This window comes from Amblyomma maculatum, chromosome 6 (assembly GCF_055883805.1).
Source record: "Amblyomma maculatum isolate TAMU_Amacu chromosome 6, ASM5588380v1, whole genome shotgun sequence".
Classification (NCBI taxonomy): domain Eukaryota; kingdom Metazoa; phylum Arthropoda; class Arachnida; order Ixodida; family Ixodidae; genus Amblyomma; species Amblyomma maculatum.
Window position 1 is genome coordinate 86,384,406 of NC_139349.1, and position 16,387 is coordinate 86,400,792.

Genomic DNA, 16,387 nt, shown 5'->3' on the forward strand with positions numbered 1-16,387 from the left:
TTGCGAGCCACTATAAGGCTACGAATTCCTCAAATCGCCCATTTTCTGCCCACTGCGTGAGCTAGAATATGGGCTGAGAAAAAAACTGGCGTCAAGTATACGTTATTTGGAAACGAGGATGAATATCTCCAGAATTTCAAATAAACAAGGGTTTCGCATATTACTATGTAATGCAGCCAGAAATCCCATGGGCGAGGACAATGAGAAACTTGTCTTGATGCTTGATGCAGCGACCGCTTCGCATAACAGAGAACGGCTTGGCCGTTGTCACTTACCCGTGATGAAGGTGTAGCTGTCGACGGCTGCAATAGAAGAAAAATCGTATTCTAGCTAATTTTGTGTCAAACTTCATTTCAATTGTGACTGCCGAAATGGATCAGCAAGCGGCAATCACACTTGGTAATCGTTTGATAGATTGAAAGTATATCACGTGAACAGTGACTAGATTTCAAAGAGGCTGTTGCGGCAATACGAAGGAAAAAGCACCGAACTGAACAACGAGCATCACAAGACCGAAATTAACTTCTGCGAGCTGTGTCCTTCGCACCTTGCGATACACAGAACAAAGGGTAATCGCAGCGCAAAACGCAACTAGTTTCTTGTTGCGAATAGCTCCGTTCAGTGACGTGGGTCCATGTTTTGGCGAGTCGGTAATTCATGACTTATCGCAGAAAACACGAAGGATGAAGAAAAGAGACGCACATCGCAAGCGCTTATTGTGTGCGTCTCTGTCCTTCGTGTTTTTTGCGCTACACTCTTAAGCCCATCAGTGCTTTTATTTTCACGCTGTAGCGTACAGTACAAGAAATTTGCTAAAGGCACTAGAGTAAAATTAGAAAACGCTTAAGACGCCAAAAATATAGTTCTCGTTAACTCCACTCGAAATGGCCATGTTGCTACATTTTTCATCGTCAATTTGTCCCTGATGGTCTGACAACATCGAATATTCGGAAAGTGATTACAGGCGAATGATTAAAGACTGATTACTGCTCAATGATAAGCAAGATGCCATTCGCAGACCTCCTGAGAGTTATCTGCCTATTTACTTCTGTCCGAGTGACTGCGATATTTTTCGGCCTGATGTAGAAGTAACGTTTATATTTCGATAACTTGATGCTTGAACCGTTTGATATTTCACAAACGCTATGACGCGCCGCTTGCAGTGCGGCATAGCTAAGCTTCAGGTCATATGCTTCCAAACAAGTACTATGTGAAGTCTTTCGCTGAAGCGAGAAATTTTAAACTGTTATTTTTTAAAATCAATATAAAGATCAGCGGAGTTTATAATTAGCGACGATAAAAAATGTTTGGAGGTTCTAATATACCTGGCGAACGCCCTATATAAAATGTCCCACGAATTTAAGTAAATGAACTAGGAACGCAAAATAGCAACATCAACCAAATCTGTCTAGTTGAAATTTAGGCGCATGCGCAAACTTGAGTAAAAAAAAGATGCTTAGCGTTAGGCGAAACATCTCAATATGTTTTCAAGAGTTGAGGTGCAGACTAGTTTGTTGACCATGCTTGATAAAACAGCGCAAGAGACGAGGACGTAGACCGGAGAGGACACACACAGCGCTGTGTGTGTCCTCTCTTGTCTACGTCCTCGTCCCTTGCGCTGTTTTATCAAGCACCTCGGAACGGTGTTATTCAAGCGCACAAGGAAATTGTGAAATTAAATTTTGCATTGTGTGTGCTTAGCTAGAGCGAGCCGCACTTGACGACTTTATGCCAATGCTCGGACCCAACCGTGCTGATAGTTCGCGCAGACACATCAGGTGATAACATCAGGAATGGTAAGGGGCATTTTTCACTGCTCGACCATTTCGTGCAGACCAGGGAATATACAAGTTTCAGTATGAATGTATATGCTTTCGATATGGCATTATGTCTATATGTCGGCAAAACTTGAAAATTTCACGCATATATTTGCAAAATGAATAACGAACTTTAAATATGTATGTGGTGAACACTACAACGGGAAGAAAGGAACTTAGCAGCGCCAAACGATCCCTACAGTGAACGCTCAGGTAACCTGATGCGTTCACAACCCATCCTGTTCTCAGAAATTGGTTTAGTCGTTCAGATGTGCCTAAATTTGTGACGCCATCTGGTGTCACCATCTGCTTGCAGGAACATGACATACGCACCAATCTGGTGACCGATGAAGTAGGCGGGGGCGCAGAGCAGCCCCACCAGCGCGGCCATGACGAATACGCTGCCCGCGTAGAATGTCACCTCGGAGCTGACGCAGCCGCCCTGCTCCGCTGCCGGGTCTCTGCGACGGCACTAAGACGAGTCAGTGCACACTAATGCGCCGACTGATAGCACGTGGGTTGGGTTACAGAAAGGTTTGGTTTGGTTTGGTTTGTAGGGTTTAACGTACCAAAGCGACTCAGGCTATGAGAGACGCCGAAGTGGAGGACTCCGGAAATTTCTACCGCCTTAGGTTCTTTAACGTGCACTGACATCGCACAGCACGCGGGCGCCTTGCTTTTCGCCCGTGTGCTGTGCGATGTCAGTGCACGTTAAAGAACCCCAGGTGGTCGAAATTTCCGGAGATCGCCAATGTCTTACAGCGAATCTAAAGGTATGAGGAAAAGGAGACAGTGCGGAAGGATGCAGACTTAAAATAGTCATCCCACTCTTGGTGGAGACATCAACGGCTCCATAAATGTTGTTTGAAGGGTTTATCGTCCCAAAGGGACCTAGACTATGAGAGATGCTGCAGTGGAGGTCCCCGGAAATTTCGACCGCATTGGGTTCTTTAGTGTGCACTGACACCTCACAGCAGACGGACGACAACACACCGTTTCGCCTCCTACGAAAAGCAGCCACCGGCGGTCGGATTCGAACCCGGGTACTCCGGAACATAAGTAATGGTGTGAAAAGAACGTGAAGAGACGAGAACGAAGGATAAGCAAATATCTACATAGAGACAGTGAGAGGGCCTTACAAGGACCACCTCTTCAAAGCAGCGTCAGCCACCGCTGACAGTCGTGGGCTTGTGTCGTGGTTCAACACTTAATAGATGCTGTTGCGGAGGTTTTTGATTTCGCATGGGATGACGCACCACGCTCGAGTTTGAAAAAAAAAAAACAACAACAACAACAACAAAAACTCCCGCATTGTTTAATGTATCTGGCAACCCCAAACTGAACACCTCCTTAAGAAACCTACAGTGCTGCTCAAACGTTTGCTGTCAATGCTACCTAAAACTGCAGCATACAAGCGGTAATGCAAGCATATACTGTATGTGTCGTCTGAGGCCATAATTAGCCACCGATTGACATAGAGATCTAAAACAAATATTTCTTTCATATTAATGATTAAATGCAAAAACTAGGCAAGCATTTGTATGCGTTTCGGGTGCGTGCCTGCATTTGATGCCACGTGCATGTTTGGTAGAATAGACATGCGGACTCTCAAATTAGCATACAAGGCGATAACTGCGTCTGCCCGCCTTCTCTTGCCTTGTGTCAGAATGAAAATATGTGTCTGAAAAGCAGTTTGCCACACGTGTATTTTTCTTATTTTGCTAAGTTAATTTTAATCCGACGCACGATTGCGCCACCGAACTGTATTTAAGCGCCGTCTGTCGGCGCAAAATTTAAGTCATGTTTAGTGCTCGTCCTTTTTCTATTTCTTTATTCCTATCCTATGCGCTAGTCACTTTAAATGCTCATGAGACATCAACTAGTCCAGCTTTCTGCCTTTTCATTATATATGTGCAGAGATAGCTAGTCTATTAAACCCCTATTTACATACAAGCTAGTGTCAAACTTCATTTTGTAATGCAACCTCACGGAAAATTTTGACTTGATTTCATTACATTGGAAAGATACGGTGAAAGATACGCTATTATGCGTTATCTTCGTGGGACTTGCCCCATGCTCAGAAGTTGTTTACGTTTGTCCACTCTGATAAATATTACCCGTTTCTCCCTGAGACATCGTTTCTTCAGCTTTCAAAGAACGCGCTCTTCCAGTTCATCTTGCTCATTCACTATGGCGGTGCTAACGCCACTGAACCGTTATATCATCAAGTTCCTAACAGCACTTGCGTAACCACGTCTATTGAGGGCTGTGATTACAGCCAAGGGTAAATGGGCTTTATTTATCGCCCACAAATAAGGGAAATTTAAACATCATATCGCGATTAATAGGATATGCTCTCGGAAAGAAGAACTAACCGATGAATAATATAAGTTACACGAGGCTTAGATCTTTCTCTTCTTATGCCACTAAACGCAGTAATTTTCTTACATGACGCACGGCGACGGGTCAAATCGGCTGCTCCGTTGGGGACTTCCTGCAAATAGAAAAACTCATATAAGTGTATTGGCTGGCTGTTTTCAAACTGAATGTATCGGAAAAACACGGGGACAAAGCTACGTAAATTTGCGTTATACTGATGTTGTGTTCGAGGGTATCCCGCACATAATGAAAGAGCGTAAAAAATGACAAAATAATAAAAGTCGCTCAGTATTTGATTCACAGTGTATGCGTGTGCGCGGTTATTAGAGAAGGAAAGCCTTTGTCAGGTTCATTGCTTTCATCTTTCACTCCGGCTTTCTGTAACGGTAATAAACAAATAAAATGCATAGTTAATTGCCGACTCACCGAGATGCCGACACCTGAATTGCGCCTTCGAAGAAGAAATTAAGGAGGGGCGAAATTAGGAAGAGGTAGGAAGCATCGCTATAGTGGAGGGCTCTAGGCCGGGCTGCGCAGGATTATTTTTGCATATCGCCTTCATCGAATCTCGTCCACCGTGGATGGGATTCGACCCTGCATTCCTAGTCTCAGCAGCCGAACGCCGTATAGCCATTAAAAACAATAAAGGGGGGCTCAGCGTCAAGTTTGATTTATGAGTACTGGGCAACTTTCACCTCGAGCGCGAGATATGGATCCGCTTCATTCTACTAGACCTTGCACCTTACAGCTGCTCATCGCGAGGCCTAGGCATCGATAGTGCGCCGCATTTTCCGGTACTGCTGGGTTTATCGGCTCGCCCACCAGGCTTCCTTGTGCCGGCCAGTCTTGCGCACAAGTGAAGCCTCATGCGATGCTGACGGGGACGGCTGTTCTTTTAAAACCGCTGATAGCGTCTTGTTATTTTGTTATGTTGGAATGCTGTTTTGCTGAAAAAGCAAAAGCAAACAAGACGACTCACCGGACCTCATGGCGACCAAGGGGAGCTTAGAGAACGCGCTTTCTTCTTCTCCTTCCAACTGCGCTTACGTCTGGCACGCTCTCTTACTGGAAACTGCGTTTTCTTCCAACTATGTGCGTTGAACTGAGCAATGGACTCAGTAAGAGCGCCTTTTCTTGCCTCGCTTTGAAGATTCAAGCATAAAATTATTAAATTGCGGTAAAAAGAAGAAAGCAAGATAAATTTCATAATATGAATGTTGAGTTCTAAGAAATATTTTACAAATTCATGGCAGGGTAGCTGGCTCTGGGGCTATGGAAGGAAATGTTTATTAGAAAAAACTGATGACGCACTTACACGCAAGACCGACCCATGAACTGTTACTCCTTTCCGCATTAATTACAAATAACAGTTGTTGTACTTCTCTCCATCTGATATTCTTAACTCGCATAGATACACAGAACTTCTCATCTAAAAGAGCTTCGGCAGTATTTTGTAAATAAGTGAGTCACAATATCTGTCAAATCTTCTCTGTCGCTTCTGGTTTATGTGATGTCGGGCTGAATGCCGTGCAAATCCTTTTCTTTCTTTCTTCCATGCGAACCTTGCCCTGTTTATTTGTTTTCCTTACAAATTATGGTGCAGTTTTTTGTATCCTCATTTATGCTGTATTGTACACAAGTTTTGTATCACGTCCCTATTCTACTTCTTTTCTTTACTGATACGACATTATGCGCCTCATTACCATTCTATGAAATTACCACGAGATGTGTTTTTTATTGTTGTTTTTATCATGCCTATATTGTTTCGTCTATTGCTTTGTCAAGCTGCCTCCCAGATTTCATTGGTTTGGTTTATGGAGTTAAACGTCCCAAAGCGACTCAGGCTATGAGAGACGCCGTAGTGGAGGGCTCCGGAAATTTCGACCACCTGGGGTTCTTTAACGTGCACTGACATCGCACAGCACACGGGCGCCTTGCTTTTCGCCTCCATCGAAATGTGGCCGCCGAGGCCGGGATTCGATCCCGGCTCCTTGGACACAGTAGCCGAGTGCCATATCCACTGCGCCACCCTGGCGGGGCCTCCAAGACTTACTCGTAAATAAACTGAACTGAATTGAACTGATTTGAAGCATGCTGAAGTTTTTAATAATTCAATTTACTCTAGAAAAGAGGCTGTGTGGAACTGAAACCGGATTGAGTATACTGTGTGTGAATATACGGTGGTGAATGGTGAGTAAGCTTGTCTACGGTGCTCGAGCGAACCGCTGCTATGCTATAGAATCCACACTTTGGCGCAGGTAGTGGTTTGCGAAACCAATGCTAGCACTCAATCGAGGTTGCTTAGATTTACGAGCGCTTTAAGCACGAGTACATTGACCCTGAGAGAGCACCGCTGCTATATTTTCCGCGTTGTTTGTTCAGTCGTGCACCGCTCCGAGCTGTAAACAAGCCTGCTCACAGCTGCATAAGTATAAGTTTCGCGCATTGGCATTCCTGAACAGCCAACGAGTGGTATACTCATCATCGTATTTTCACGATTTAAACTCGTCAGACAAGAAGAGTGGATACGTACCTGCTCTTGTTACTTGCGTGAGTACCTGATGAAAAGGAGTTGCTGAAGAGGAGGAGTAGGAGCACTGCTTTCATTCTGGCAACAAACAGGTGAAAATGTGCTTTAACAGCGATACCAACTTGCTTTCAACGAAGCCAGCTTATTCGTTGCTGTGCTTGACGTTCGCGTTTTCAAAAAAGGTTTGGTTTGGCTTGATGTTGTGTGGCCGGGGTTTAACGTCCCAAAGCAACTCACGCTATGAGAGACGCCGTAGTGAAGGACTCCGGAAATTTCGATCACCTGGGGTTCTTTAACGTGCACTGACATCGCATAGCACACGGGCGCCTTGCTTTTCGCTTTCACCGAAAAGCTGCCGCCGAGGCCGGGATTTGATCCCGCGTCCTTAGGAACAGTAGTCAAGCGCCGTAACCACTGCGCCACCCCGGCGGGGGTTTCAAAAAAGGATATTGGCGGCAAACTCATGTGGTGTAACAATGCGTTGCTCAAACCAGTGACATACTGAACGAATAAAAAGAAAACTTGAAGCTTGCGTTGGAAAGTTGCTAAGAGGCACCGATATTTGTTGCTTCCTATGGCTGCGGCTTCGGTAATATAATTCCCCTGGACAAATAACGTATCGTAATACATTACTAAGGAAAGAAGGCTACGCTGTGTGCCCCCATGAGCAATAATTTCGTTTCTGTTTATTCGTATAGGTGATAAAAGAGAGCCACATAGTGACAGACCCACCATAAATGTGCAATTTGTTGGCTTGCTGCAGCTAATGGCACCTGACAGAATATTTAGAAAAGGCCGCCTGGAAGTCTATACGAGCTGGAATGGAATAGTTTCGCTACTGAGGTAGGCTGACATGACACTCAGTATTTTTGACCATTATATATATATATATATATATATATATATATATATATATATAATATGCAAATGAGATGACACACAATAGAAGAATGGTATACTTTAATCCGACGTTGCGGCCGCGGTCCGGCCTTTGTCAAGAAATGCAGTGCATTCCTTGCATTCCTTGACAAAGGCCGGACCCCGGCTGAAACGTCGGATTAGGGTGGTAGATTAGGTGAGTTGGTTGTTTATAATCAAGACTTAAGCGCTCAGAAACACGTGCAACACGAAGAAGACAACACATGCGCTAACTTTCTACTGAATATTTATTAAATGAACGTACTACATCTTTTTATACAAGGTGAGTGCATCAAAAGACATCTCGCAATCATATCGCACTGCAATCACCAGTGCTACAAGTTCTAATTTTTGTTCGCGCCATTAAGAGACAGCAATTCTCTTCTTTGTGCAGTTGTGCGGTTAAGCGGTGCCCATCGACTCCAGAGTGCTGTTGCCCACTGTTGCGTGATTTCCACTTAGCTGTTAGCTAAGCTGTTAGGTAAGGGTTAGCTGTTTGGAGATTAACGACCGCAGGCAAATATGGCTAACTATGGCTATCTCTGGTTCTTTGTCGGCATGTCTTTCTTCTGGTGTCAGAATTAAGGGCTGTGGGATGAAGTTAATGAGTGATTTCATATCTATGACTGCCACTGAAAAATCTTTTGTTACATCATTAAAACATATTTCGAAATTGTGCCACGTACGATTCTCTCACGGCTTACTCTAAAGTATCTTCATTTCCATAACGTAGACACATTTCCTTTCAAATTTTTCTTAGCTATTTATTCTGTTATCTGATCACATGCACGTGTGCTATTTCCTTATTTTAAAGTTTTACACCAAATCCTGAATGATTTCTCATTGTGGCTATGTGTAATTACAAGAGAGGACCACAACATGATCAGTAAGGGTCTCTTTTCGCATCCATATGTGCTTCGTGTAGCACTCTCATACAAGTGTAAGCTTAGAACAGGGTACGTTGCACTTCCGCGAGAATTAGCAGTAGTGGAGCCTGCATGCGAGTATCCGCTGACGCGTTTCCGACTGCACACACCTGTCGGACCCGTAGAGCGCAAATTCACTTGCAGTAGTAACAGTCGGGTGTCTGGGGGATTAAAAATGAATGCAATTGGTCCTTTTTTTTTCTTCCATCAGCCTGCTACGCTATCAGCAAGCGAAGGTCTGTATTGTTCTTGTTACCCTCATTGCTGATGCGCTTCATCTGGGAGAAAAAACGACTGTAATGTGCGGTTGTCAGAAACTAGGACGCGTGGCCTTGCAAGATGCATCCATACAAAACTAACAATTTCCAATGAAAAACAAGCAAGCTATGCAAAACTCACGTGCAATGCATGAAACCTTGTACAAGTTTTATCGAGGTATCTGAAGCAAGTAATATGCAATGACACTAAGAAGACAACACAGAGAACGCTTACATCTGTGCATGATGATACAGGCTGAAAGCGGTGAGCATCAACGTTGAGAATGCAGCCGTATAACTTTACTGCGGCCCCGACTGTATGAAAGCTGTGAACTTACGTTTTGTGAAATAAGGTGACGCTTGAAAATTTGAGAAGAAACCTGGAATACGTTAATCTAACACCAAGATTATGAAGAGAGCAAGATAAACAAGATGGTCTCTGGAGGTTGCACACACTTCTCAGCACGTCGGGGAAAAGAAATGAAAACAAAGGATCGAACCAGGAACGACAATAAAGAGGACGAGACCGCGTCGCGGCGCTCATCCTGTTTGTGCACGCCCGCGGTTGTCCGTGTATGTGTGGGTGCATATACGCACGCTGTTCCTGTGTGTGTAGCTGCAAGAAATATACAGGAAACTTGTTGGGACTGTTCGCTGCCAGCGAAGGCCACAGTTATGGCCAATAGAAAATAATACAAACAATCTCAACCGAAGAAACCTTTCGCGGGCATTTAAGGTTGTAGTTTGTGGGTTTTAATGTCCCGAAGCGACTCAGGCTATGAGAGACCCGTAGTGGAGGGCTCCAGAAATTTCGACTACCTGGGGTTCTTTAACATGCACTGATATCGCACAGCACACGGGCGTCTGGCTTTTCGCCTCCACCGAAAAGCGGCCGCCGAGGCAGGGATTCGATCCTGAATCCTTGGGAACAGTAGTCGAGCGCCCTAATCCCTGCGCTACTCCGGCGGGTAACTTAAGCTACACCTTTAAGGTTGTGACAGTTTTAATAACCCCTGTCTGGTGCTCCCCTTGCGGTTTGTTGTTCGCGTACGTTCACTTTTCTACTCATTAAACCACTAATTGTTCAATATGTGCCACATTTATGCCACACATACTCATCAGTATGCAGTAGTAAGCTACCACATTAAGGGAAAGAGCGCTCGACATTGATGTGGCCTTGGGCAGCGTAGAACGAGAGGCAGAAGATCCGTGGCTGTAGGGACTTATCCCCTGGAGCCACTCACGTCCGAGCGTGTGCGACTCGATGTACAAGGAACCCGGGTTCGACTGTAATCTCCCCCTCCTGTCTCAAAGGCTCTGACCCGGCCGTGTCATATGGTCTGGTGATGTCACGCAACTAGCCGACCAATCAGCGTCCGGCTATGCCGCCTGCCAAGGGAATTTTCGGCATTTTTCCCTAGCAACGCTGATAATGCCGACGCCAATGCCGAATTTTCGGAGAACGGGGCCGCGTTAAAGGAGACGCCGCGTTAAAGGAGACCAAAAAGAAAACAAAACAAAACATGAAAGCCCGAATGACAAGCGGCTCGCACTTGTTGGTAGTGCGTCCTGCCTTGGCATCGATGGTAAGCTGCCTTACACGTGGCTTAGGTTGAAAGTGTCGCCGGGGATGTTTCCGGTGTCGCTGCTCCGATATGCTGGCGCACGCGCTTGTAGCTCCCTTATAGTTTAAAGGAAACATGAATATGAGCCATGCGAAAATTGGTATGCAGCTGTCACAGTAGATTCTAGTTTTAAAAGTGTGCACATACTATATTTGTACTATATTTTCGAGCCATAGTCCAGAATTCATATTCGTGCACGTATTCGTATGTTTGTATTCAACTGAAAGCGATATTTTTTTTTTTTTTTTTTGCAAAATGGCGTTCAAGTGAACGACTTCTCTCGCAACTTGTACAAATGCCAAAATGTGCGCCCCGTCGTGGTCTGTTACAACTGCGAGGTACCTTGGAGTACTGCTTGAACACGGCAATGATACGAAAAATTACTGGAATGTGTGAATGTTAACGTGTCCAGTCGAAAACAACAAAGTGGGGTGGTAATGATTTATCAATATTTGCGCGCTCAACTGTATGCAATTTGTTCATGGTTGCGAAAGTCCGGTATGTACTGCAAGAGTTATCCATGTCTAGGGTTAGCGTGCATAAAGTTCACAGATTGCTAGCGGTTTTCGTCTGGGGTTCGGTTTGGGAGAGAACAAGTTGTAAAAATTTGTTTCGCTCGGTGAAAAGTGGATGACTTGGTTTGACCCATTTATTTTTACGACAAATAGTGTCCAGATATATCTTCTTACGTAACCAAACCAACCCTTTTCTACGTACGGTTTTCCAAGTTAGACTGGGCCAAGACTTAGCAGAATTTTTGATGTCCTCTACCAACATCAAACGCAGAGGACTGAGCGTTTCTTTTGCGTGAGGTTGTGGCTTCTTTTAAGATTTTAAAAGTGATGTTCTCACTGGAATGCTTAAGAACTGTAAACCGAAAGCACCTGTATAAGAACTTGTTTGATGTAATGATGCCGGTGCCCTTGTATCGATCATTACACCGTGGAGGGGAAGGTAAGGATGTCTTAAAAAGAGTTAATAAGATGCCAGTACGGTCACCAGCACATAGTTTCCTCTTAATTTTACACAGTGGTACATTACCTATTAAATCGTGGATGAGAGAAAAAGGCTTCTTTGTCCCCGTGGTGGGTGGACGGCTTAATTTGCCTTAAATCGGAAACAATAGACCATATTTTCATTGACTGCTGAGGCGCAGTCTTTTTGTGGTATATCTTGCAGAGGACTTTAAAAAAGGACTTGTCAGCTACACTATATGGTATGCGGTTCCTGCTTGTCCATAATCAAGGGGGTGTGCCATAACTTATTTAATGTTGCTTTGCCTCCCCAGGGATGGAAAACGATAATGGATGTGAGACACGCGAACATGGACGCTCGCTCCTCGAGGGAGTATTTCATTGAAAGTGTAAACTACCTGAATGCCATCTATAATGCCCAAAATGAGAAATCTGAATTGATGCCAGTTTTGACCGAGCTGGCTAGCCTAAAGCGTTTTTGAAGCTTTGTGAAGCCTTACCTTTTGCTAGCGCACTTCGTGGTATTATACTTTGAGACTTTTATCCCACTGTATTTTTCATTGTTAACAGGAAATAAAGAAAAAAAAAAAGCAGTGGTTAGGGCGCTCGAATACTGTGCCTAAGGACGCGGGATCGAATCCCGGCCTCGGCGGCCGCTTTTCGATGGGTGCGAAAAGCAAGGCGCCCGTGTACTGTGCGGTGCCAGTGCACGTTGAAGAACCCCAGGTGGTCCAAATTTCCATCTCTCGATCATAGCATGAGTCGCTTTGAGGCGTTGAACCCCTTGAAACCAAACCAAAACCAGGCAAAATGCGCAATTTTATTGGAACAGCAGCAATATTCTGAGCCCTTTTGTTGCAATATTGATAAATGTGTGCGGAATATTATGCAGACGCGTATTTGAAGCGCCTGTTAACAAAGCGCTCGATTGAGTAGAAATTTCGATTCTGGCTCTAAAATACGTTTATCATTATATGCTTAAGGTTTCCTGACGTTGGATGGAATGGGCACAGTGATAGGTTCGGATCCGCGCTGCGTGAACAAGGTGTATGTGAGAGAGGGAATGATTAAAAAAATAAGAGAAAGCACCGCCAGCTTGAATTTTGGAGACTTTCAGGCTGGGAATGCTTCAAATGGTAATACCTAAAGCAAATAATGCATACAATTAATGCTACTTTTATAAGCCTTCAAAAACGCCAACGTGGTTTATGCGATAAGGGGTATAGAACATGCGCAATGAAGATCTCGCTTTTTTTTTTTTTTTTTTTTTAACGCAGCAAGGGGCAGATAAAAAGGGTATAGACACTCCGGAAACCTAAGAACAAAATGTATACTTTTTTCGAACGCAGCTTACATGGAACTTCAAATTATAGATCTTTGGCAATTACCGCGTGGAAAAAAAAAAAAAAAAAAAAAAAAAAACTGAGATTTTTCGCGCTTTTCCAAGGAGAAACAGCAGTACCTAGGTATATATATACTGTCAATATACCCACCTCCAGCCCAGTGTCGAGACCGATTTGAAAGCCTACACTTTGCCAAGCCTCTGAGATTCACAGAACACCCTTGGATTTTTCTTTTGGGGGGAACGGGGGGGGGTGGGGCTCGGCTGCTGTGCTATCTAGTCCTATATCAGCGACCATATATCTTACATAAAGTGTCTTACTCAGATATCGCAGATAAAACCAATTAGGGCAGAATGACTGCTGAGGAGGGGGAAAAATTTTCCTCTATAGACCCATCAAAGTTTGTGAGGGGGAATGGCAACTCACTCAAATGCGTCGCCAAGGGTTGTGCTCGCTGTGCGCACTTGCGAGTGAGGCCGGGGTGAGTGAGAGGAGGGCGTGCGCGTCAGGTATGTGGGAGTTTGTCACTTGCCATTAATTTTTATTGTAAAGAATGATTGCAAGTTCCTTTGGCGAAGGAGAATACCAGCTGTAGCTTGTTGAATCAGATGGTCTGATATGCACTTTCGTGAAGCGCGCGGGGAAAACGGAAGCTTATATCAGCGTTCCGAACAGGGTCAAAGTGAAAGTATTCAAGGACAAGCTCATTTCTAGTCCCCTGACCACATAGACGTCTCCCAGCCAGCAATGACGTATACATTTTTTATGTTTGGCAACGCACTGGGAACGCGTCCGCGAAGAAATTGCTCCCCTTTATTGATACAGTTATTGATTTACCCCAATGATATGGTAAACATTCATCAAAGGAAAATAAGTAAAATATGCAGCGGCGCTTCTGATCACGCTACAGAGTGAACGTTTTAGTCAGCAGGTTTTACAGAATTTTAGAAGGTGCTTTAAGGCATGTTAGTTTGGCCAACACTTCCACTAATAGTGCGATAGCGTTAAAAGGCCTCATTCTAAAAAAACAAAAAAAAAAAAAATCCGAGACAACTACAGAGAAATGGGAAAGCCTGAGCGTTGTTGCTACACTCGGTACATCGCGCGCACATTGTCGAACACAACCAGCGTATCAAAGTTCACCGGCGTTCTATAATTGGTTTACAGGAAAGAAAAAACAGTATCTGTCACTCGCGGAATCCCACTACTATCATCCTCACGGTAGATGAGGACAATTATTATGTGCTTTTCACGATCCCGATCATGACGCATTTATAATGAGGTCTAAAGCTTGGCAATAAAAAAAAAAGAGTGGTGCAGTTGGTTAAAACGCTCTGCTGGGGATCCGAGGGATGGTTGTTCGATTCCCGATGGAGACAGAGTTTTCATTTTTCTGCTGACGTCATCAGGATGATTGGCAAGTGGAATCCTGCAGTATCCCGCCGAATCGCGCGAAGAAGTGAGGCACTTCTCGCGGACGCTCGCTGCTAACGTACGGACAGGCTGGCGAGTCATGAGCCATTGAAGGCTTTCATCTTAAAAATCCAACGACGACGTCGGCGTTGTCGGCAAAAAATCACGGCCATGGCTATGGCGGGTGACATGAGCGTAAATATACACTTCACGAGGTCATATGACACAACCGAATCGGCAGGAGCTGCCAACTGGCATGAAGATCAGATAATGGGATCGGCATGAAGCCATCCAGGACACACGAATTCTAAGACACGCTGCCTTTAAGCAACGCACGCTCGTCAGTACGGTTTGGTTGCAGTGGGGAGTGGTCCCGGTGGTCTTTCACGTAATACAGAAGACTGCATGCTAACGACTAAGCCCGGGAGGATAGAAGTACACTCAAAATATTACTGTTTAAACGAGTAACAAAGTAAATGGACGCGAACGAGGATGCGCCAGTGGGGCCTGCAAACTGGAACCACTAGAGAGTTTTAGCGTAGCACGATCCCCGATCCGTTACCGCGGTCCGACAGCGTAGGTTACACTGCGCATGCCCAGCCGGATGACTTTGATGACACTAGATGGCGCCACATGCTGGAAGTCGACACAAAGACGTGCCGCGTTGGGACCATGTACTCATTCGCGTCGTGCGGTAGGGGATCACTGTGACGGATAGCGGAAAGCGGATCGCACTGGTCTAAAACTCTCTATGAACTCTGTCACTTCCCACCCATTAAAATATTACAACAAAATGTCATTCCTGCGAGCAGCATTTCTATAACTTTCAGGCACGATGCGATTAGCCGGGCACCAAACTCTTATTTCAGACAAAGATTAAAAATCTACCTTGCACTGATGCTTCCTACCCATAAAGGTGGAGCTTAAGTGTCCTCTCCATTTTTACAATGCAAACGACGACATCGCTTCCTTTGCGGTGGAAGCGGATTGGACGCTTCTGCTCTCTGTTCGCCGTGATGCGGTGTTACTAATAGCAAGCCCACATTAACTATGTCACAGCACAAGCTGGTGGTGTGACTGAAGATTACTGCATCTAAGTCTCTGCCTAAAGGAGAAAAAGAAAACGCATTTGTTGCCCCGTTTGTTCCCCGTTTCTGCCCTGTATCTCTAGTGGTGTGGTACGTAGTGTGTTCTCAGTGCCTGTACGAAGCTAAACGGCAGGTACTGAAGTGTATGTTGAAACCGACTAGTCTAGACAATATTAAAATGGGCTCAGGGTCGTCGCAAGATTTGCCTCCTGATCTCCTTCTCCCCTGTTCTCCTCTGATCTCCTTCTCCACTGTTTTCAAACAGTGAGGGGTTATTAAAATCCGGAATTCACAGCAGAATGACGCCAGTGCAGTTCGCTCTTTACAGAGCTGTAAACTGCATAAATTATGCGTCACAAAACAGATATTTTGGTTTTATTGTGAGTGTACAAGGCAATAACACAATACAGATTATACAGAAACGTCATTCGATCACACACGTGACTTAGTTTGCCACAGAGAGTACAAGGTGATTTTTAAAAGTAAAGAAAGTAAGCAAACAATAATTTGTAGTTCATTTATATAAATGGAAACACGCTCTTTGGTTTTGCCTGATCGATTCGCTCCGTGGAAAGGTACAGGTTTTGATGTGATGCACAGAATTCCACTCTACCTTATGCTGGTGATTAAACATTATCAGACGGAATGAAAGGAATGCACATCGACAGTACATAGTGACAAAAGCAAGTCTCTAGTTTTGATTTATCGTTGCGTTTTTATGAAGGCTTGAGAAAACTGCTACTGTGCTCTGTACTTGCAGCAACACACTCGATGAAGATCACTCTATTGCTTACGAAAATTTGCACTTCGGGCAACCACGTACTCAGATTTATTTCGCAGACGCTCTTTGCAAGTAAATACAATAAACATCCCCCTGACTTATAACATAAATGTCTAGAACATTCAGTAAACTGCACGACAGCAGAAAACCGACCTCTGGCTTTCAAAGAGAACGCTTTCTAGGCCTCAAACGGGATGTCGTTGATAAACCTGGTAATCATTTCGTACGTCGCTTCTGGCTGATCCAGGGGCAGCATGTGACCCCCGTTACGACCGAGAATCATAGTGAAGTTCTTGGCCTGTTTAAAGTATCCCAGCACTTGATCACCTTCAGCGG

The 16,387-nt window shown here is 44.6% G+C and overlaps 2 protein-coding genes across 2 annotated transcripts in view; both read right to left on the reverse strand.

Annotated features, from left to right (window-relative positions):
• Positions 1 to 5,185, reverse strand: part of LOC146186192 (uncharacterized) — a 45,869-nt gene extending 40,684 nt beyond the window's left edge. The window contains exons 1-4 of the mRNA XM_084607997.1: positions 5,176 to 5,185; positions 4,266 to 4,311; positions 2,151 to 2,278; positions 276 to 302 (exon numbers count right to left, since the gene is read on the reverse strand). Coding sequence (XP_084464123.1) covers positions 276 to 302; positions 2,151 to 2,278; positions 4,266 to 4,311; positions 5,176 to 5,185 — 211 coding nt within the window. The remainder of the gene's footprint in view (positions 1 to 275; positions 303 to 2,150; positions 2,279 to 4,265; positions 4,312 to 5,175) is intronic.
• Positions 5,186 to 15,743: 10,558 nt separating this feature from the next.
• Positions 15,744 to 16,387, reverse strand: part of LOC146186193 (putative serine carboxypeptidase CPVL) — an 18,478-nt gene continuing 17,834 nt past the window's right edge. The window contains exon 6 of the mRNA XM_084607998.1: positions 15,744 to 16,387. This exon is cut by the window's right edge and continues 124 nt beyond it. Within this exon, the coding sequence (XP_084464124.1) occupies positions 16,230 to 16,387 (158 nt within the window). The 3' untranslated portion in view covers positions 15,744 to 16,229.